The sequence below is a fragment of the Neovison vison genome, chromosome 12, assembly GCF_020171115.1.
Source record: "Neovison vison isolate M4711 chromosome 12, ASM_NN_V1, whole genome shotgun sequence".
NCBI lineage: Eukaryota > Metazoa > Chordata > Mammalia > Carnivora > Mustelidae > Neogale > Neogale vison.
In genome coordinates this window covers 68,186,938-68,210,285 of record NC_058102.1, presented here as the reverse complement: position 1 = coordinate 68,210,285, position 23,348 = coordinate 68,186,938, and the positions used below count along the sequence as shown (strand labels likewise).

The 23,348-nt window shown below is 39.1% G+C and overlaps 1 protein-coding gene across 1 annotated transcript in view; it reads right to left on the bottom strand.

Annotated features, from left to right (window-relative positions):
* ITPR2 (inositol 1,4,5-trisphosphate receptor type 2) overlaps nt 1-23,348 on the bottom strand; it is a 498,632-nt gene that overhangs the window by 377,008 nt on the left and 98,276 nt on the right. The window contains exons 6-9 of the mRNA XM_044226478.1: nt 17,739-17,837; nt 17,379-17,462; nt 16,932-17,078; nt 12,139-12,234 (exon numbers count right to left, since the gene is read on the bottom strand). Of these exons, the coding sequence (XP_044082413.1) occupies nt 12,139-12,234; nt 16,932-17,078; nt 17,379-17,462; nt 17,739-17,837 (426 nt within the window). The remainder of the gene's footprint in view (nt 1-12,138; nt 12,235-16,931; nt 17,079-17,378; nt 17,463-17,738; nt 17,838-23,348) is intronic.

The window sequence follows — 23,348 nt, the reverse complement described above, 5'->3', positions numbered from 1 at the left end:
AATGGAGGACTACTCAGTAATAAACACGATGAGCTACTGATAGGGCAAAAAGGCTGGGTCTCAAAGACACAGACAATGGAATACTGTTCAGCGATAAAAAAGAATGAAATGCTGTCATTTGCCACGATATGGATGGACCTTAACAACCCTGTGCTAACTGAAATAAGTCAGAGAAAAACAACTACCGTAAGATCTCATTTATTTGTGGAATCGAAAACAAACTGAGCTCAGAGATACAGAGAACAGAGGGCTGGGTTCCCAAAGGTGGGAGATGGGGCATGAGCGCAATAGGTAAAGGCGGTCAAAAGGTACTAACTCAAGTTAGAAGAAAATATGTCCTGAGGATACAATCAATGCCCAGCATGGCAATTATAGTTAACAATACTGTACTGCATGTTTGAACGCTGCCAAGAGAGTAGATCTTAAAAGTTCTCATGCAATAATGATGCGTCGTGATGGCCGTTAGGCAGACTTAACTGCGGTAATCATTTCACAATATATACACATACCAAATCATTATGTTGTACATCTAAACTAATAAAAGGTTATATACTTATAACTTATATACTTATAACTATCAGTTATATACTGATTTTTAAAGATATTGTAGGTAGAAAAGCCAGACACTGTATGACTCCATTTACACCAATTTGAAAGTCAGAGAAAACTAAATCGTGGTTAAACAAATCGGAAATTCGGGGAGAGGGAGGAGGTACACGGGAGAGGAGTGGAAAGAAAGCAGAGAACCCAGCCCAAGAGTCACATCACAGGAGTCTCAGTTAAACTGACTAACAAAGGAAGGCAGGAGAGGGGGCAAGAAAAGGGGAATCCAGTTACAAGTTGCCCCTTAGTGTTAGGCCAGAAACTAGGCAGATTTGAGGCAGGACTTTTTCTTTGGAGATATGTATCTCAGGCTCCTTAAGTTCCCTTGAATGAAAAATAAAAGAATTAATTCCAAAACCGGCTTATTCTTGCTTTTGGAATCCAAGAGTGAAAGGTAGAAAGCCAAAAAGATAGGGAATTAACTGGCTTCTCGTGTACTGATGAATCAAACACAAGAAGACACACTTTTCTTTAGTAGTCATGTCAGTTCCAGCACAGTGCCCAGGAGGGGTTTATCTAGCTATTTTAGTCAAGCATTACTGGTTCGCATTTTTAAATTTGTTTTCAATTTGAACAATTCAGATTTTTTTCAAATTAAAAAAAAATAGCCATACTAAAATTATAGCTAAATTATTTCCAAAATATATGTAGCATGTTTAGCCAAAGATATATCTCATGGTCAAAGCATTCATTCAATAAGCATTCGAGTGGTTGGCCACAGACACTGTGAAGGGAACCCGTGCTGGAAACCATGATGTGTCCTACCTAAAATGTGTAAAGGAACAGGAATTAACATACCTTGGTCAAACACAAAATCATGTATGCCCTCTGAAATGCAAGTTATGTTCCATCCCAAAGACATTGCTTTCTGAAATTGTGTCTTCATATATTTCACCCTCTTGGGTCACTCATCTCAATCCCTAAGTTCAGTCCCTAAGAGAAGTCTGGGAACTGGACTCCAGGCTCTGCCCTGGGAGGAGATATCCATGAGCTTCAGGAAAGGTCACCTAACCTTGGAACTCAGAGTCCTCATCTGTTCAATGAGAAAAGTCTATGACCAAAGCTTAATCATACCAATTATATTTCATCAAATTTTATATATTCATGTCTTTGGCAATAAGACTAAAGATGGTGCTGATCAGTTAAGATTTTGCCTCATCTTGTGTCTCTCTGGCTGTAACGTGGGTTTTTTTTAAATAATTAATGTGGAGTTACTGCTTAAGTAAATTCATTAAAGTGATAATAATAATGAAGAGAAAGAAGAAGAGGAGGGGAAGAAGGAGGAAGAGGAGAAGCCACCCAAATAATCTATGCCTATATAAATTCACCAATATTAATTGAAGACCAAATAAATATATGCTTTCATGTATGTTTTAATTATACTGCTGCTTTCCTCCTCTGAATATGAGAGCAGTAATTATTAAAGTAATTAGACTAAGGGTGAGCCGAAAAAAATATTATTTCTAAAGAAAAAGAAAAAAGACATGGGCATGTAAAGATTCCTGAATCTTTCAGGACTTTAAAGGAAATATTTCCTTATGTTAAAAAATAAATTATAAATCTGGCATTAGAGAGAGAATTTTTTTCCTTTTGAGAGACCTAATATGCTCTTCAATCATTTATTCAATAAATATTAATAGAGCATCTATAATGGGCAAAGCATTGTGGCATATGGTATTTTAGCAAAGATGAAGAGAATATGGTCCTTGACCATGAGACAGTACAATCTAGGAAGGAAAATAAGACATAAATACAGTTAGCTGTAATACAAAATAGAATGTGACAAGAGATATAAGACAAGAATGAATAATTTATAAATAATACAGGTCAGAGGAAGGAGGGATCTGTGGTGGGCAAATTTAGCCAAGAATTATTCATGGAGGGGCACCTGGGTGTCTCAGTCAGTTAAGTGTCTGCCTTCAGCTCAGGTCATGATCTCAGGGTCCTGAGATAGAGCCCCACATCAAGCCCCACCTGTCCTTCGGCTGCTCCACCCCGCCTCATGCTCTCTCTCTCAAATAAATAAGTAAAATATTTTTTAAAAAAGAACTGTTAATGGAGAAGGTAGCATCTAAGATAAGCCTTGAAGAATGGGTAGAATCATAACTGGCAGAGAAAGAAAAGAGTAAAGGACACAGGCAGTGCAGGGGAAGGACATAGGCAGCACAGAGATGAGAAAATGACACGTGTTCAGAGAAGACCCATTAACATCATTTATGGAATATTTTTATATGCTTTTAAAAGTTAATTCATGGGCGCCTGGGTGGCTCAGTGGGTTAAGCCGCTGCCTTCGGCTCAGGTCATGATCTCAGGGTCCTGGGATCGAGGCCCACATCGGGCTCTCTGCTCAGCAGGGAGCCTGCTTCCTCCTCTCTCTCTGCCTGCCTCTCTGCCTGCTTGTGATCTCTGTCTGTCAAATAAATAAATAAATAATCTTTTAAAAAAAATAAAATAAAAGTTAATTCATTTCCCCTTACAGTCCTATTAGAAGGGATACCTTTCTTTTACAAAAAAAAAAAAAAAAAAAAAAAAAAAGGTATATTTATTTGTTTTAGAGAGAGAAAGAGCCAGCCCATGGGGTTGGCGGGCAGAGGGAGAGAAAAAGATCTCAAGAAGACTCCCTGCTGAGCTTGGAGTATGGGGCTCCACTCGGGCTCGATCTCACAAACCCTGAGATCATGACCTGAGCCAAAATCCAAGTTGGACACACAACCAACTAAGCCACCCAGACACCCCCTTGTAGGAGGGATTCTTCACCCCACTTTATAGATGAGGCCCCTGGGGCACATCAAGTGAAGTCTTCTGTGCAAAGTCATACCACTGGTGAGTGGTAGGGTCACTCAGAAGCACAGATCCTATGATTCCAAAACTCCATCCTTTGGTTACAATACCATGTTACATCCCTCCTGCCTCCATAAAGAGGAGGGGTGTGATCCAAGGTGGATCCAAGTCAGCCCAGACAAATGGGTCTTTTAAACCATAAACTAATGGGTTTACATCTTCAGAAAGATTTTGAATATCACTGGGGAAGCATTTGCAAAAACACTACATTAAAAAAATCCTCAACTGGCCATGGTTAGTAGGAGATGGAGAAAAGGGATGAAAGAGGCAAAGAAACCAAGCGAGGTGGTTCTAGGAAGGCAGCAGAGCCCTGACAAAAATAATCATGCCGAATATAAAGGAAAAAGCTAATGCAGAAGATGGCATGGAGACATAGTCAGGAGAATTAGAATGTGCAAACTGAGACAGAAAAGTATGTTTGCCACGATGCAGGTTTTCAACATTGCACTAAGAAAATGCACTGTTTGATGGAGAAAAGATTCAATCATAGACATATTTATTGAGTTGCAATGGCAGTGGGATATCTGAGATCAAATTCCTGGCCCACTGAAGCCGTGGGGGTGAAAAACAGGGAGACTATGAAGACCAAAGACCCAGTACAAACTCCTGAAGGGAGCCCTCATTTGAATGGCCAAAGGAAGAAGTCAAGGAGAGAATGTCACAAGCCAGAAGAGAGAAGTGGCAAAGAAAGAGGCACAGAGAAATACCCTAAATAGTTAGGCAGTGAAAACCATGATTGTGCCACAATCAAATGAAAGACATGTACAACTTTCACCTAACACAATAGTAAGAAGCAGACAGATCCCTCCCAAGTCCACAATATAGGCTCATTTTCTTAAAACAAAAATGTTGGTTTTTATGAGGAAATGTGTTTTGATCAATTTTTATGATATATAACATTAAAATCATCACTTGTATATTTTTTCAAATAATTATATATGTATATGTTCTGGTCTCCAATGCCTGACATTTCAGAGACAATCTATTATTCTGACAGACAACTCTAGAAAAGAAAAGAAGGTAAAAAATAACCTTTATTAAGTTCTTATATGTGCCAGCGCAATTTATATTTTGATATATAACATTTATGTGTGTGTGTGTGGAGGGCCTGGTTTGTGTATTCTTCCATCATATTTATTTATATATATGTATACGCAAACATACAAACCACCAACTATGGCTGATATAGTGCATGGAAAACTAAACACAGAGGTATTCAAAACTATAAACCTAATATTCTTAGAATTCTATACCAATGTACAGGTTCTTGAGTACAAAGTTTTTAACTAATTAATTAAATCCAAAATCCATTGCATCGTTAGGAAATAAGTGTTTACTGCCATCTGGTGGACGTCTGGCCCATCTACAAATAAGCTAGTTGGCATTGAAAGGGTAATGGTATCTTTAATAATAAAATTACTTGCACTATTCAATCTATCTTGCTCTGGGAAGGATCCTATGGCTTTAATAATATCCCAAGAAAGAAAATGTAGAAGCAGCAGATCAGAAACTGTGATACTTGATTTAGAATTGCTCCCATGACTAGAGAAGAACGGTTTCCTGAGATTCCTGTATTATCCCCTTCAAAATGTGATAAAAGTCCTGTCCCTCCCATTGATCTGGCTGTGAATTCTCCTGCACCAGTACAGCGATACAATAAAAGATCCAGGGCAAATGGCCATGAGTGCGCTTACAACCCTGCAGTGTATAAAAGGCAAAAATTCATGGCTGTTTGCGCTCCTTCCCCTCATGGTACCTTCTCCCTTGTATGGCCCAAGGAAACAGACATCACAGAAGACAGCTTAACCATACGGCACTGTAAGTGTTCTGGAAGGCATTATCTGACCAAGCCACAAATGGCTTCGTTCTCTAATACACAATTCAATACTTTTTTTCCACGTTTTGTCCATGAGCTTCTAGCACTGTACATTTCTCCAAAATGAATTCTGAATTCCCTAAAACAAAATAGCACTGTATTTATAGTGCTATTCTTAAATAGCTTGCCATTTACGTGCTTTGTCTCTATAATTAGACTACAGAAGCATCAGCATATGAAACAGTCTAATTTCCTTTGGATAGTGTCCCCTTCATTTCTCCACAAACAATAGTCTCATTACAGTTTTCTGGAAAACTAGGCCTCCCTGTAAGTACGAGTTAAATTAGAATATCGTGTTTAGGAAGTATATGTATAAGTAAAATTTTGAGGGTTTCTTTTCTCCTTTGTGCTTAGATTTAAGATCGCAGCCCTTTAGTGAGCTTTAACATGGCCATAATTTAAACATTACACAAAATTGGTGCTCTCAGATATGCACACATGCTGGACATCATTGCAAAGGAGATGTCCCAGTGACTAAATGAATGTCCTTCTCTACACTGCAAACTCCCTAAGGACAAGGACCAAGTGTTCATCACCTTGGTTGTCTTCACGGTATCACCTCTTCACAACTCCGTTGCTTCCATGAAATCAAAATGGTGCTTCCACCCAGTACGCAGTCAGTAAATGAGTGTTTCCATGTTGGTGTAACATGAGTCATGGTTTCTCGTTATCAGCACTACCAGCATTTTGGGTCAGACCATTCTTTGTTGTAGTGGCTGTCCCGTGTCCTGTGCTTGGATGTTTCTCTGCACCCCTGGCCTCTATCCACAAGAAGCCAGTAGCTCCCTCTCCCCAGTTCTGACATTAAAAATGCCCCCAGTCCTGGTCATATAGCCCCTGGGCAACAGGATCACCCCAGGCTAAGAACCACTGGGGTAGATAAAGCGACGCAAGCCTGCCATTGAACCCGACTGTCCTTACCTTGTGTTTGAACTTTGGACAAAGTGAATCACCTCTCTGAACCCGTTTCCTTTTCTATAAAGTAAAAGGATTGGATTTACAGCCTCAGTCTCTCTCTCTGATTCATCCATTAGATTATCTAGTATTTACTGAATATATATCCCGTGTACAAGGTAACCAGTGGTGAACCCCTGAATTCCAGCCCCCCACCGCCTTCAGTTACCTGGCTTACCAAAAAATACCAGTGCTGGATAAAAACTGTAACCATAACAACAGTAGAAGTAGTGAAAATAATAATAAACAACACGACTCCACATTTTTTGTCCCCTTCTCAATGGAAGTGAGGGGACTTCAGAGTTACTGAATATATTTTATGTGCGAGGTGCTGAATACTCCATATCTTCTCTAATTCCAAAATAATCCCATGTAATATATACTATCATCTTCTTTACACACAAGGGAACTGAGGTTCAGAGAAGTTAAATATTTGCTTTAGGTCAGATAGACTGTGAGCAGTATATGTGGGATTTTTTCCCCCACTACACTAGGTTCTCTTTGCCACAACTGGCCAATATAAGCACCATACCCTCAAAGGCAATTCAAGAATTACATAATCCAATTTACCAGAAATGCCTCAGGCACATTAAAATATTATTTCAAATTATCAGTATGTGTGTTGAGAATGGAAAGGCTAAGGGAAAAGGGTAATGCATGGCCAGATCCTGGTCCTCTGACAGGAACTTCCCTTTAAGGCAAAAACGGCTCTGTTCTCATCTTATACATATTTTTTTTAATATACCTTTAAAAACCTATCTAATAGAACTGTTTTCCCTTTACTACTGTTCCTGCTCCTTCAAAGCCCTGATATGAAAAGTCAGTCCACCCTTATTTCTACTTCCTGGCTTCCTTGTCATTCCTCTGCCCTCTGGATTCTGGTTTCCACGAAAAATGCTCTCAATCACAAATGACTGTGTTCTTGCCAAATGCCATAAATACAGTGTGTTCCAGACCTTTCGGGTAGCATTCTCTCCTTTTTGAAACTCTGTCCTCCCTTGCTTGACATTTGTGACTCAACCCATCGGATTTTCTAGTGGTTTCTCTGACTTCTCAGGCTCCCCGTCTGTCGTCCACCCTTGGAAGATGATGTTCCCCACAGTTTCAGCATCAAACACCTTCTCACTCTCCTCATACTGCCTGATGATCTCCTCCGTGCTGATGCTTGTCGGCTGAGCCAATCCCCAAACTTCCAGAAGATGCGAACCCTGTGCCTATCAGGCATTTTCACCTGGGCATTTTATAGCACCTCCAATCAAACGGAGTCAAAACTGAATGGATTATTTCCTCATCCGTGCTGCACCCCTTCCCATTTTCCCTGAATTGGTGAATGACATCACCAGTTCTCCAAAGCCAGAATCCTCCAATGCTTTCACCTAAAACAAATTTATGGATTACGACTCTATTGCTTCCATGTCTGAAAAATGTCTTCCCTTCTTGCCATGACCAATGCCACTCCCTCAGTTCAAATCCTCAAAATTCCCCGAAGGTATCAGACCTCTATCTCCTCTCGGGGCTCCCCATCTCAGAGGCAATCCCTTCCAGTTGCTGAGGCTCCAGAGCAGCTCTGTCTACTGGAACTTTCCTGGTGCTGATTAGTATCTGCACCCTCCAACACCCTGAAGTTACTGAGCCACTAGAGATGTGGCTAGTGTTACTGACGAACTGACTTTCTCATTTTAATGGTATTTATTTTAATTAAAAGAAACAACATATGCCAAGGCAATTCTAGAGTGGTTGTCCTTAAACACAAATTTATTTAGAACGCTGCTCTTTATGCTTTAAAAATAAAACCAATTCTCCTTCGTTTAACAATATGGCCTAAAAAAATCAGCTGCCCTGCATGTCTGGCCCTACTACTCCCCTCCCGCCTTCCAGCACCACTCCCAATGTCACACACAGCCTCTGTGTGATCCACATATATATTAGCCACATGGAACTAGTTTGTACGATAGCACACACCTCCTTTCCTTTGTAAATGCCGTCCTCACTGTCTGAACATGTGTTCTCCCCCCCACACACACGTGCCTTACCCATCCACCAAGCAGCACCTCCTCCAGCCTCCTGAGCATTCCTTGTGCCTCCCAGGCACCTAATGCCTCCCCATAAGCACATCACTGTTCCTATTGCTATACTACACTTATCACACTGTACTGAGAGCTCCTCAAGGACAGAAGTTAGATTTTCTAGGGACATCACCGGTGTCTACCAAATGTTTACAAATACCCATCCAGCCTCAGCCCCTAAGGTAACTACTTCAAACCTTATTCCTCCTACGGATTAGATCAAACCCAAACCTTTCAACCTAAATCTTTAAGCAAAGGGATCTGTCACTCAGTAATTCCTTTTAGAACCCCTTTCCTTAAAAAAAAAAAAAAAGACCCCCTTTCCTTGAGCCAGGCTGCCCTTTTTTCATTGTCTGCATGTGATGTGGACATTCTACAACCCTATCTGTGTCTTCGTGGCAACTTCTACACTGGTTGTCCTTGTGTTTCTCTACCCACCTGCGCTTATTCCTTTCTTGGAGAACCAGGGACAAGTTCACCACAAGCAAGAGTCTTCTTTGGCTAATTTCCTGCTGACCTAGCTCCCCCTGGACACAGAATCAGCCTGACAGGATCCTACCGCTGACCATCCCGTGGCCATTCACTGTAGACCGTCTTCCACTTCCAAACCAGGAGGTCAGCTCTGTGATAGCAGAGACTTCGTGCCCTGCTTCCTTCTCTCCCTGCAGCATTCTCCATCATGCTCTGCACTTATCAATCACTTAAAAAGCATATACTAAAGATGATGTGAAATCTTAAGGAAGGTGTCTGCCGCTGCTCTGAATTCCAAAAATAATTATTCCCAACTCTTGCATTTTCAACTTCCTACAATGTGTGTCTTATTTTTTTAAGAAGCATCTAGATATTAAAGATAGAACAAAAAAAAGTAAAATAAAAGCCATGGAGCCTTTTCTCTCCTTTGAATAAGTGTATAATATGAGAAAATAAATAAAGCTAAGAAGTTGCAGATCCAATTGTTGGGAATGAGTTGAAATTAAAGACCTAGGCATTTTTAAAAAGCAAAATAATAAAAGGATAAGCATTGTGTTTTAACTGTTGTCAGAGGCTAATTTCACCTATTGCGGAACTAGAACTGGATATCAATCTTTTATCACATGACAACGACAGTTACTGATTTTGCCACACCTGTAAACACTTTGACACCAGTAGGACACCCACATCCTGTGATGTGACTATACCAGGATCTTACCGGACCTTAGCCAACAAATGAAATATAAAACCCTAACCTATGGATGCCAGTATTTTGAGGTTAAGATTTCTCTTTTGATGGTAGAACACTACACAAAAGTATCCATTCTATTTTACTAGTTAAAACCAGTAGAAAATAAATTCCTAGCTTTCCATTTTCAGTGATGATTTAATGCTTAATTCTCCTTCTCTCACCTTGCCATAAAAAAAGATGTTATTGCAAGTATTAAAGGTCAAAGAAGAGCTCCTCCAAGTACACCAGACTTTTTAATGGACAAAATAGCATCTGGCATTTAAAGTCATATTCTCTAAAGACAGAATAGAGTCTTTCAAAGTCTTTTCAAGGAATGAGCTGCTTTCTATTTCTCAATTTTTAATAAATTCCTTTATATATTGAGGTCTTTGATCTTCATTAAAGTTAATAAACAATTTAATTCTTAATAATTCAGTCATTTGAATGTGTCAATGATAAAGTTTTAATTGCAGAAATTAACTAAGAAACTCATAATGTATAATCATGTTGGTTTTCTATAGAATGTCAGTAGGTAAAACAGCCATTGATTAAAGTAAATTAAGGGAGAGTCACTAATAAAAGATTCAAGAGAATTTTAATACTAATTTCTTATCTTTTACACCACATGAAATAGACTTCTCTGATTCTTATTTTAGACAAGATTCTCAGGCTTAATTTTGCATCAAAGTGTTATTTTTCAAAAAAGTTACCTCAAAACACTCATGATGTAAACAGGCCATAAATTACAAGGCTATATTTCATTTATTTGAATAGATTCATAAATAATAAGTCAGATATTTATAAAAGTAAGAGTAATCCCTATTTCTCATAATAAATATAACCATGCCAGCGTCACTTCCTGGAGGCTTACCATGGCCCACATGTCATGCCAAGCATTTCACCTCATTTAATTTTCTTAATACTCGTATTATATAAATATTGTGATCATCCCCATTTTTCAGAGGAAGAAACTGGATCTTAGAGAGACTAATTTGCCCAAACATGGCTCCAAATGCCACTCAGATACAAATCCCAAAGTCTTCTTCCCATCCTCTAAGCTTACAGAAGCCTGAATGGCTTCTATATACTCATTCATTCATTCAAAAAATATTTATCAACTCTTTTGTAAGTACCAGGCACTGCCCTACATGCTGGGGACACAGTGTGATATAAAACAAAAACAAAAACAAAAAGAATCCCTGCCTTCAGAGAGCATACATTCTGACAGAGAATGTTGAGAAAATAAGATGTACAATGAGTCAGACAGTGGTAAGCACTATGAAGACAATTATCACAGGTTAATAGGATATAAAGGGTAATGGTGTTGAGTACTCAGGGCTCAGCCTGTTTACAGAAACATTCTGTTTCCCACACCTCTTTCTCATCACTTCTGCCCCCCCCCCAGTTCCTTATCCTCCCTCACATCCAAAACCATAAGTCAGATAAGGATACTAAAAATCCTAAGGCCAATTCTGGTTTCGAATCCCAGAGGAAACCTTAAATTGAAAAACAGAAACAGAGTTGAGGAGAGTAGAATGAATGTGTATTTTCATCCATCTAAAAAACAAATATTTTCAAAATTATTTTTACATTGGATAACCAAACTTTAATTAAGTCATTTGTAAAACTTCTATGCTGTTACATCGTAGCTACCTGATTGTCAAGATGCTTTTAGTGGAGAAAGAAAAGACCTTTATTTGTTTTGACCATTTTTATTAACAGTATTAGGACAGTTCAGTGCCTCAGGAAGAAACGCCTTTCCTCTCCAATGGTTTGAACAATAAAAGTCATCCACTAGTGAAACCAGGCTCAGTGAAGATAACTGAAACTATCAAGGCTCTACTACACCAACAGTGAGTTGATCATGTCTCCAAGATTCTGCAAGATCGAAGCTAAATAAAAAAGACTATGGACTCTGAAAAACAATCTGAGGGGTTTGAAGTGGCAGGGCAGGTGGGAAGTTGGGGCACCAGGTGGTGGGTATTATAGAGGGCACGGCTTGCATGGAGCACTGAGTGTGGTGAAAAAATAATGAATACTGTTTTTCTGAAAATAAATAAATTGGAAAAAAAAAAGAAGTCTAGAACAAACAGCATACAATATGCAAATCAGATACTCTATGGCACTTGACCTTAAAGTAAACCAAGCACCAGTGCTCTGTTGTTACTGTTGTTTTAATTTCTTTTAAGGTTCATTTATTTATTTTAGAGAAAGACAGCGTGCCCATGAATGTGGAGAGGGGCCAAGGGAGAGAAAGGATCTCAAGGAGACTTGGGGCTGAGCACAGAGCCCAATGCAGAGCCAGTTCCAAGACCCTAAGGTCATGATCTGAGCAGAAATCACAAGTCAGACATCTAACCAAATGAGCCACAGAGGGCCCCTTGTTGTCTAAATTTTTAAGACAAAGATTATTGCAGTGCTTCGATTAATAGTCACACTTTAAGAATAATTTATATGCCAATTCAGATCATGAGAGACAATAATCAAATTTTGTATAATGACTGTTCCTACCAATACAGCTTCTTTTGGAGAACCCAATTGTTTATTTCACTATTTCAGAGACAGAGATGTAACAGCACTGTATCCATCAGTCTTACCTCTGCAGCTAAATAGTTCCCAGTTGCAAGGTGTTTAAATCTGAACAAGCTGTTCCATTGTCCAGCACCCCCGCGGCACGGGTCATGGTGAACGACCTACAGAAAAAAAGAGCAATGACAATAAAGTCTCAAAGATATTCATGCTGCTGGCAAGCTAGTGCCAACAGTTCATACAAAGCATTTGCCTGTTAAGGCTCACTTGTCAAATCCAATATATGTTTGCCTGAGAGGACGATATGGCAGAAAAACAAAATCCCCCACGAAGGAGCAAAGAGACGTAAGTTCACTCAGTGTGTGCACACGTGATGCTCAGGCCTTAAAAGTGTAAATACAGTCTTACTCCAAGAGACAGGCTTCCCAGCCCAAACTGGAAATGCTGAGGGATTCTCTCCCATCAGTCCCTCAAATATTCACTCAGCAAATCATATTAAAAGCTTACTCTACACCTTCTTCTAGGCAACAGGGTCACAGCAATGGAGAAGACTAGAGCTTTCACTAAATAAGATTCGGCAAGGGCCACGAGGAAATAAACAGAGCAAGTGACTGAGTAACTAGGGAAGGCTTCTTGAGATGTGGTGATTAGGCCAGGCCACTCTGACATGACATGTGAGCTGAAACCTGCAGGATTAAGAACAGTCACGTAGAGAGATCGGACGATAGCATTCCAGACAGAGGGAACCACAAATGCCAAGGCCTGGAGCTCTCAACGAACTTAATTATTGGCCCTTTCCACAAGTGCTTTTTTATTAATACCCTGGCCTTTGATACCTGTCCTTGGAAGTGGCCTTGCCCCAGATACTGAGCCACGAGGCTCACTGAGAGTAAAAGGAGAGGCTCTGAAGCAGGCGGCTTGGGGCAGCAGCAAAGCCGACATTTCACTGTCTGAAGATGACTGTGTTTGAGTCCCAGCTCCGCCAATTCCTATGGTATGATCATGGCAAGTAATTTGACATCTTCAAGCCAGTTTAGTCACATGCAAAATGATTTTAATTGTTTTGAAGATTAAGTACTAGCAGAATATTTTTTATTATTCTCCCCCAACAGGTTACCTTCTTTTTGTTAATGCTGACCCCCACCCCCGGTTGGACTCCTGCCCCAGCCTCAAATTCTGTGTGCTACTACATATAAACTTTCTAATCCTTTTTCTAAACTCTAGCTTCTAGGTCTTCCCCTACCCTGGTGGCTCAAATAATGTAATAATTAGGAAAATACTTCAAAGTGAATGAGGTCTTTAAAAAAAAAAAAAAAATCCTGTGGCCAAAACGCTACCCATCTTCCAAGGCTAAGTTCTAAGTTCTCAAATCAAACTTCTTCCACAAATCTTTTGCTAATCACACCAGCTACCCTCGAACACTTTTGGCAAAGGCACAGATACCTCTGACACACTGATCAAATCTATTGGTTGTCTCACGGACACGCACACACATTTTGTGTACAGCTGCTAGAAGTTCACACAGAACCCGAAGCTCCCCAGGGTCCCAGACTAAGAACTATCCGAGACAATAGTCGATCTAGCAATGTCAGTACAACTCACTAGGGGACAACTGGACATACAGAAAGGAGGGTGTTTTCATCCATCACAGTGACTTTAGAGGGATGCTACGGGCATTATGGGGTATTGGCTAAAATACCATATATGCTGCAGGTCACAGGAGATCGAGCCCAGGCTGGACGTTGTCTGTGGCACTCAGGACCCACCCACCCCTCCAAGTGCTCCTCTCTCTGTATCCTGGAGTGGGAAGCCTCAGCAGTAGGGTTCTGGGTCCTTCCATTAGGATGGAAAGCAGAGAAAAGTAGAAGAATGCTTCCTCTTCAGGTTCTAGTAAAGGGGTGGCAGGTGCCTCAGGCAGCCTCCTGAAGCAAGGGAGGAGAGGTCGGAGGGCTCAGAGGAGGAGCAGCGAGACCTTCAGCCTTGCCTGATCTTCCAATAAGATTGTGTCCCCTGGGGCGCCTGGGTGGCTCAGCGGATTGGGCCTCTACCTTTGGCTCAGGTCACAGTCTCAGGGTCCCGGGATCGAGCCCCTCATCGGGCTCTCTGCTTGGTGGGGAGCCTGCTCTCCCCCTCCTCCTCTGCCTGCTTCTCTGCCTGCTTGTGATCTCTCTCTCTGTCAGGTAAATAAATAAAATCTTTAAAAAGAAAGAAAGAGAGAGAGAGAGGAAGGAAGGAAGGAAGGAAGGAAGGGAAGGAAGAAAAAGACTGCATTCCCTACCCTGGTTTTCCCTGTCCAGTCCTTCCAGTAACATTGAAACCTAATTTGCTACACCAAATATCTCTTCGCCTCGATCACACTGGCTGATACTGCACACAGTAGAGAAATGTCCCACAGCCCACCTCGTTCAAGCCTCCTGCACAAATGAACCACCCACAAATATAAACTGGTAACACTTTCACAAATAATCGTATTAAAAAGTTTTCATATCAAGTCAGATGAAAAGTCCAATAATTGAAGGGAAATCCACTACGGAGAGGGAAGCTTAAATGAATTCAAGACATTATTTCAGAATTATTAAATAATGGATTCATTCTCTCCATGATGACTGCTTGGTGGGCTGTAGTAATTACAGTATTTTCGACTACACGCCTTGTTGGAAAGGATGACAACACAGTGATACAGTTACAGCAAAATCTATAAAACTAATAGTAAATACATAAGAGAGAAGATTCTCAATTCCTTTAAAAGACTTAGAGCCAAATACCATGTAGGCAGAGACATAGGAAATAAGGGGAACTCACTGTATAGGGAAGTCACTATAGGACTTTTTTATGACTATATTTCATTAAGAAAGCTTTAAAATTATACCTCCCATTATTGCTCTCCCTGTATTTCTTTAATTCTTTAGAGCACAATGATAAGAAGTCTATGGTGTGAAAAATACATATTTTAATTATGTATTTATTTGAGAGCTGATGGTTATCTTTCACCCTGATAAGAGACATTGTCAGGTAGATTTCTTAGAAGAATATCATGTAGTTTTGGTGATGGTGGTTTTTCCTAAGATTTTCTCAATTCCCTGTAAACCTATCCTCTTGAAGGATAAGGTCTCTTCTGAATGCTAGAGACTGAAAGTATGCCTCAATATGTACTAGGGTTTCAAGATAGAAAATATGCTTTTTGTACTAGTTCATCTCTATTCTAAACCATGTCATAATTTAGAGAATCATTCTGATATTACATTTATAACTAAGGCTCAGCTCATTGGCATAAACATCATACTTCCTCATTTGCTGTTTCAAGAGTCTGTAATTTATGTTGTTATCCCTATATTAATGTTTATTTCCTTCTTTTTTAAAATCATGTACAAATAAGTGCGTTCTGTTATTACTTCCCCTAACACGAGATCATGAGATATTTACAAGCCCACATTCACCCCTGCTCTTTCATTTTCCTGTACTTGTATAGAAGGTCTTTTTTTTTTTTTAAGATTTTTTTATTTAATTGAGAAAGAGAGAGAGAGAGAGAAGCAGGAGGAGCAGCAGAGGCAGAGGTAGAGGGAAAGGTAGAAGCAGGCTCCTGGCTGGGCAGAGAGCCCACGAAGGGACTCCATCCCAGGACCCCAGAATCATGATCTGAGCTGAAAGCAGATGCTTTACTGACTGAGCCACGCAGGTGCCCCTGCATAGAATGTCTTCTGATCCTCATTTTCTACCTTGTCTTTCAAATCCAAATGTATTCATTCAAGGTGGGTACAGATATTATATCTACTAGAATAATTATTTACATATTGAAATACATATTGTTTTTATTATCAATTATTTATTATAAATTATTTTCCTTTCATGTTTTCTAAATTGGAATTTAGGGATATTATTCATTTTTACTCATGTAAATCTATAAATAATATTACCTATAAATTTCATTTTAAAAAATTAAAGAAGTACCACAAAATACATGCTATAAAGGGGAAGTGATGGGTTTAAAATGGTTGAGAACCACAGCTGTAAGTCTGGATGTCCATTAAATCAGGATGGAATGCATTGTATGTTGGCTTGTTCACAGGTAATTATGTCTCTCTTATCTCCTTCATTGTATAGAAAGACCCCTTAAAGAAAAACCCACACCTTACAGGGCACCTGGGTGGCTCAGTGGGTTAAAGCCTCTGCCTTTGGCTCGGGTCATGATCCCAGAGTCCTGGGATCGAGCCCCACATCCTCTGCTCAGCAGGGAGCCTGCTTCCTCCTCTCTCTCTCTCTCTCTCTCTGCCTGCCTCTTTGCCTACTTGTGATCTCTATGTGTCAAATAAATAAATAAATAAAATCTTTTGAAAAAAAAAGAAAAATCCACACCTTACATTTTCTTAATTACTCTCTATTGGCAACATTTAAGAAAAACTTTTTAAAGGATGGATGAATTCTTAACTATGGGTCTCTTCAGCCAATAAAAGTGGCATCTCCAGAAGAAACAACTGTTCTTCTCAGTGACTGTGTAGTTCTGATACCGGAAGTGAGTGAAAGTTCCATCATAACTCCAATGCCATCTGAGGCACATCACTTGAGGGAAGATCAGTGTTGACAACAGTTCACAAGGGATTTTTAAAAGGCAGCATCTTTCCATTCCCTTAATAGATGAGAGAAGAGAGAGAGGGGACAGGAAAAGAGATGCCCCAGAGAGTATAGGAAAAGGAAGTAGCAACATTTCAAATTCATCACAGTAATGAAGAGGTACAAGTTAGTCCACAAATATTACTGATTTATGGATTTATCATAAATGATGTCTATAACAATAAAATAATCAGCTTAGTAACCTTGTCTTTTTATATAAATATTTATTAAAATCCAAACATTATTTGCACACCTCTATTTCCCAGAGCGCTTTAGAACTGGTAGCAGAAGTGGCTGATTGACGCAAGGTTGTCCGAAGGAAAATGTGCTGCTTCTTCTCATATTCATCACAAGTCAGAAACTTCTCTTGTTCTGCATGAAACAGCCTAACAACATCACCCTAGGAAAACAGGAAGAGAACAATGTATTTCCAAGAAAAGTCAGGACAAATACACATAATTAGCAGATGTCTCCTGGTTTTGATACTCTGGGCCCTTCTACTACTTACTTGGCTTTTAATGATTACGTACACATGTCATACTATAGAGAAGAAAACTCAGTGAAACACTGTCATGACTATCAAGGTTTATAAACATCTCCTGAACTATGAATACTAGTGAATACACAGGTTTTACATCCAGAAGTTCAGGAAGACAACCTTCCATTCTTCAAGCAAATGTTCCACGTAGCACATACTTACTCCTTTTAGTACATCCTCTCGATAGGAACTGTATTTCATGAATAAAGTGATTTTCCAGCTAGTGTTGCAATTAACAGCATTCACCTATTAATGAAGAAATGTTAAATTATAAAACTGCAGCTCCATTTGTACCACAAATTGTTCCTCCAACTAGTAAAAAAGAGAAAAAAGATAACTGTGGCCAATAAGATAGGCACCTCAACACAAATACTACACAAAGATAGCAATCACCACCTACACAGATCTTAGGAATATTAATTAACACAATTACATTCATGAAAACAACGAATGAAGCTGTATGACTTCTCTTCCTTTCATGATAAAAATAGACAAACCCATTTTTTTTCCTCCCAAACTCACCTCCTTGCACCCTCGATTATCGAGAAGCTCTATGTTGCTGGCGTGCAGTGGCTGTCCCGCGTTCACAGGCATCAGAACAACTTTATCACCCACCACAATCTAGGAATTAGAAATAAGTTGCAACTGAGACACTGGGCAGAACTGTGGTACCACATCTGAAGCTAGAAATAACTGCAGGGAAGTCCAGTTACTGACGCAACACCTGGTCTGGCTTCTGCACAAATCTTAGTTCAACTCTTTTTCTCTTAGAGTAAAATATTTTCTGGTAAATGATCATGTCATTATGTTCCATAGTACTTATCAGCCTGGATTCATAAAGCTCATGCGGGCCCTTTTCTCAGTCTCCCGTTTCGGTAAGAACTTTTTTAATGCTGATAAATAGGATGTCTCCCCTCCACACTGGATCTTATGCCGTGAGCACAGCAGAGCACCTGCCACATCAATCTGCCTATATATTAGAAGCACATTAAGTGCAAGCAGAAAGCGTTACTCGTTTCTGTTATCTGTGGGATTAAAAACAAGTCTGTTAAATTTGAAATGTCCCATCATCCCAGAAATACATTAAACATCCTAATGTCATCTGGATTCAGGAAGTGCACAATTAGGTATGACCTTGTAGAAATATGCTTATTGTTTGGTCCTTAAGCATCTGGTTCACTCTTATCTTTCACATCCAATTGTTCTTTAAACTCTGGGGTTCAGTATGAAATTTTTTTTAAAAATGTTTAAGGTAAAAATATTTATCTTGCTAGTTTTCAGTCATAAGCCCACCTTTTCCTTAAATATCCTCTAAAATCTAAATGCCTTAAAACTTAAGTTGGAACAATAATTTTTAAAAGTTGTGTATGTTTTACACTATGTAATACACTTGATACCAATATAGCACTATATATTAACTATACTGGAATTAAAATTAAAAGTTTAATAAAATTTTTTTTTAAGTTTAAGTTGAATTAATATTTTTTTGTTTTTTTAATTAGGGGACGCCTGGCTGGCTCAGTCAGTAGAATCTGCAACTCTTGATCTCAGGAGAGTAGAGATTACTGAAAAAAATAAAGAAAACATATATAAAAAAATGTTTAGTTGGTTTTGGGAGAAATGATCTAGAGAATTAAATCTAAGTTGATTTTTTCATTTATGTTATCATTAACAACGTCCAATTTATCTTTAAGAATTTCTATTCATGGGACGCCTGGGTGGCTCAGTTGGTTAAGCAGCTGCCTTCGGCTCAGGTCATGATCCCAGCGTCCTGGGATCGAGTCCCACATCGGGCTCCTTGCTCAGCGGGGAACCTGCTTCTCCCTCTGCCTCTGCCTGCCATTCTGTCTGCCTATGCTCGCTCTCTCTCCCTCTCTCTCTCTGATAAATAAATAAAATCTTTAAAAAAAAAAAAAGAATTTCTATTCATAACTCAAATTGTGGGAAATGAAGTTATGCTTTCTTTTTTTCTCCAAAGATTTTATTTATTTATTTGTCAGAGAAAGAGAGAACACAAGCAGGTCCCCTCTGTCAACAGTCAGAGGGAGAAGCAGGCTCCCCACCGAGCAGGCTCCTGATGCAGCACTCGATTCCAGGACTCTGAGATCATGACTTGAGCCAAAGGCAGATGGTTAACTGACTGAGCCACCCAGGCACCCCAAAGTTCTGCTTTCTTAATGGTAATAATAAGCAGTTTAATTTTAGAGTTACTAGAATTTCTCTTGTTACAATCCATTAGAAGAATTAGTACTGTATGGGGCGCCTGAGTGGCTCAGTCACTTAAGCCTTTGACTCTTGATTTCAGCTCAGGTCATGATCTCGAGATCCTAGGATTGAGTCCTACATTGGGCTCTATGCTGAGTGGAGAGCCTGCCTGTCCCTCCCCCTCTGCCCTTCTTTGTATTCCCTCTCTCCCTCTCTTTCTTTCTCTCGCTCCAACAAATAAATAAGTAAATAATCTTTTCAAAAAAAGACTTATTACTGTAAGACCTATATGCCCAATTCTCATATAGAACTGCTCACCATCTCAGAAATGAAAACTAATACGTCTCTTTGCATATTTCTTACCGAGTATTATATTATATTAGTTGGACAGATAACTGAAAAAACAAATTAGGACTCAGAAAATAAAAATAAACAAAACTTCTCCTCCCTGTATCTTAACCTAGATCAAGGCTTTCAGGAACATAATTTCATATTTCAATTTAAATTAAGCTTTTATGGGTTATATACGGGAGTCTATATTTACACATAGTTCTGTTGTCACAAACTATGATAAAGAAGCCTCAAGCTCACTATTCAAGTAGAGGGAAGTTGTTCTTAGGTTTGCAGAAGTAGCTTCTACCACTCACAGGATTGGTCTCTATTCATCACCTGCTTTTCAAGTCCACCATCAGTCAGATGCTGGTGCTGGGACTCAGCAAAGCCATCATAGAAGCTCTCTATGCACAGATAAGGGAATACCGTATAAAAACAATGTGAAGGGAGAGGGGGAGGGGGCAGAGCTGGGCTCTCTTTGTGTAAAAAAAAGGAGGGTGGGGGAGGGAGGAAGAGAACAAGCATCAGAAATCTTTCTAGAAGTTTACTGTAGTACAGGGGACAGAAGACATTGGGGAGCCGGAAAAAAGGTTAAGAGACTTTAAGCAATGTATCTTTATATTGTTTTCTATCTTGAACCAAAATGGGTTAAGTATTTTTTTTTAATTAAGTATAAGCAAAAACATATAAAAGTCAACATGACATAAACATATGTCCAACATCCCCCTCCAAAACACATACATACACACACACACACACACACACACATACACACTTGTTATTGCACATGATACCACGGCAGCTCCGACTCTCAGGGCCAGAAGGAAGTCCACGCAGCCATCCATACTATGAATACTGGGATTAATACACATCCTGCCGGTGCTATACCTGATATTCCAAGTTCTTAAAGAACAACTGGACTTGGTCTACAATGTCTTTCTTATTTGCATCAGATAAACATTGGCCAATGAACTGATAAGTATAATGATATATTCTAGCTATGTCCTTCCAATTAAAAGAATATTTTTGTTTGCACCTATATCCATTGATCTAAGTCAATTTTCTTATTTCTTTTCTTATTTACTATTTTCTTATAGTTTTCTGTAAGCTTTGGGTCAATCCATATGTAATATTTATTTCAAAACACCACCCGGAAAGTCTTCTACTATATATTTTTAAGAGATCAGCCATATAGCCAAAATGCTCTAAACAGTAAGGGTTCATAAAAACAGTAATAACAAAGAGAATCTAACATTAATTCACTCATTTCCAAGTCTTCAGTCTTATTATTGACAATGGTTACTTGGACTAACCAAGGTGGAAAAAAAAAAATCTTGTACATGCAATGGACCAGATGCTAATCGAAAGAAATAAAAAGAACAGACGAGTGCAAAAAGAATACAAAAGTGTGACAAATATTCCCTGTTCTCAGGGAATTCACACGTAATTAGACAACTTGGTAAATATCAAACTTGATAATATGCTCTGAAGCATGTAGCCTGGGACTAGTCCACTGATGTGGTCTGATGCCTTCTGAGAAGCTGTGTGTTTAATAAGGAACTTAAGGGCGTCCTCATTTTCTGCCACATCACACTCACCCTAGTACACAAACATCTTTTAAAAATCCCAATTCCAGGGCACCTAGGTGGCTCAGTGGGTTAAAGCCTCTGCTTTCAGCTCGGGTCACGGTCCCAGGGTCCTGGGATCAAGCCCCATATCGGGCTCTCTGCTCAGCGGGGAGCCTGCTTCCTCCTCTCTCTCTCCTGCCTCTCTGCCTACTTGTGTTCTCTCTGTCTGCCAAATAAATAAATAAAATCTTTAAAAAATAAAAAATCTTTTAAAAAAAAATTCCAATTCCAAAAGCACTTCTGTTGATTCTATGCAACAGCCATGAAGATCCAAGCTGAGATTTTACTGGAAATACAGAGCAATATAACACCACTGGCAGCTACCCTTCTTTGGAAGTGACATTTGGCGTGGCATTGCAGTAGAAACCAACGCAGCAGGGATCTAGTCCTGCCTTCGCTAGAATTCTAAGAGATCCAGTTTTGCAAAATTATAAAATCTACTTGCTGTTTGAAGAGGCTCTTTGTCTAAGAGTTGAATTTTTCTCTTCACTGAAAGACTATCTGGGATCTTCTCCTTTTTAAAATCTACTCTCAAGGTAAAAAACTCATGTCTTCTCAGATCAAAGTTGAAAATGAAAAATTAACCACTCAATCATGGGAAAATAAATGAAAATGAAATATTTATGTACTCTGCTATCCCCAATGACTTTCTAACTACACAACAGCAAACAAGATCCTCCTTACAGCCGAAATGTTGAGGGATCCCTGAATCTATTTTTCCCCAAAAACCATCCAACTCATCATTCTATAAATAGTAGAACCCACAGATTTTTGAGGCTATGAGCATTTTTCTCCCCAAACTATCATCAGCCTCATTCTTAACATTTCATTTCAGCCACTAAACATCTTATTGGATACTCACAACCTGAATCTCAACTTACTAATTCCTTAATAGTAACATGTAATTTTAAAAATCCTTTGAACCTTACAATTTCCTCTTCCTAGCTTAATATGCTTTTCAAGAAAATGAGCAGTAATTAAATCACTTGTTATGAAGTGACAGTATTTCCAACTGCCCTCAATAAAATACATTTTAGAATTTTAGAATGATACTTACTGCTAGGGAATGCCACCCAATCCTAGAGCAGAAAAGGAGCACTACAATACAATTATTTGTGTGGCAAACAGGTGGATGTGGGTGTGCTTGTTTTCGCAGCAATCTTAATCACATACAACAGCTACACAGTGGTGAGCGACAACAGTGAGCTGTTCCAGCAAAAAGCAATGTGGAAGGTTGTTGTAGCCATGCTTTATGGAACACATCTACGGAAGGAGGGTTTCTATATTGCATTTCACAATTACACTGTCCATTTTACCAAGACGGAATGCTTGGGCGGGAGGTTCCCCCCACCCCAGTACAACTAATTATTTGAAATAGTTCATTACATTCAACTCTCAGTGGATCCTATAAAGGCCTTTGGAAACAGGGAAAGGACTAGAATATATAAATAAATAAACAAATAGAATGAATCTATAAAATCCATAGCTAATCGAAAGGCCCTAATTTATCCAATCATTTCCAAGAAAGGGCACCAGAAGACATGGAGTGTTCTTAAACTGCATAATCAGTCCCTAAATAATTGAGAGTTGATTGTAATTAACTACCTACCGAAATTAACATATAGATCATGCTCAGAGCACATGTCACTTGATGCCAAAAAATAAACAAGTAGGACTTTTTTTTTTTTTTTAAGGAATCCAACACAAGACTTAAGGTGCTTTACATTCCTGCATGCCATGCATCTCCCAAACCTTACCTAAGGAAGATATCATCAGATCATTTATTAACCAAATTAAACCATGAAGCTTGCATCCTGTGGAATTGAATTTGTATTTCAAAATTCACTGAAAATAGAGATTCACTATAAAAGAGGATATTTCTAGGACAAGAAATATCCAAAACATATTTGAAATGTAATCTAAGTATTAAGAAACCCATCAGAATAATTATAATTTTATATTGCTT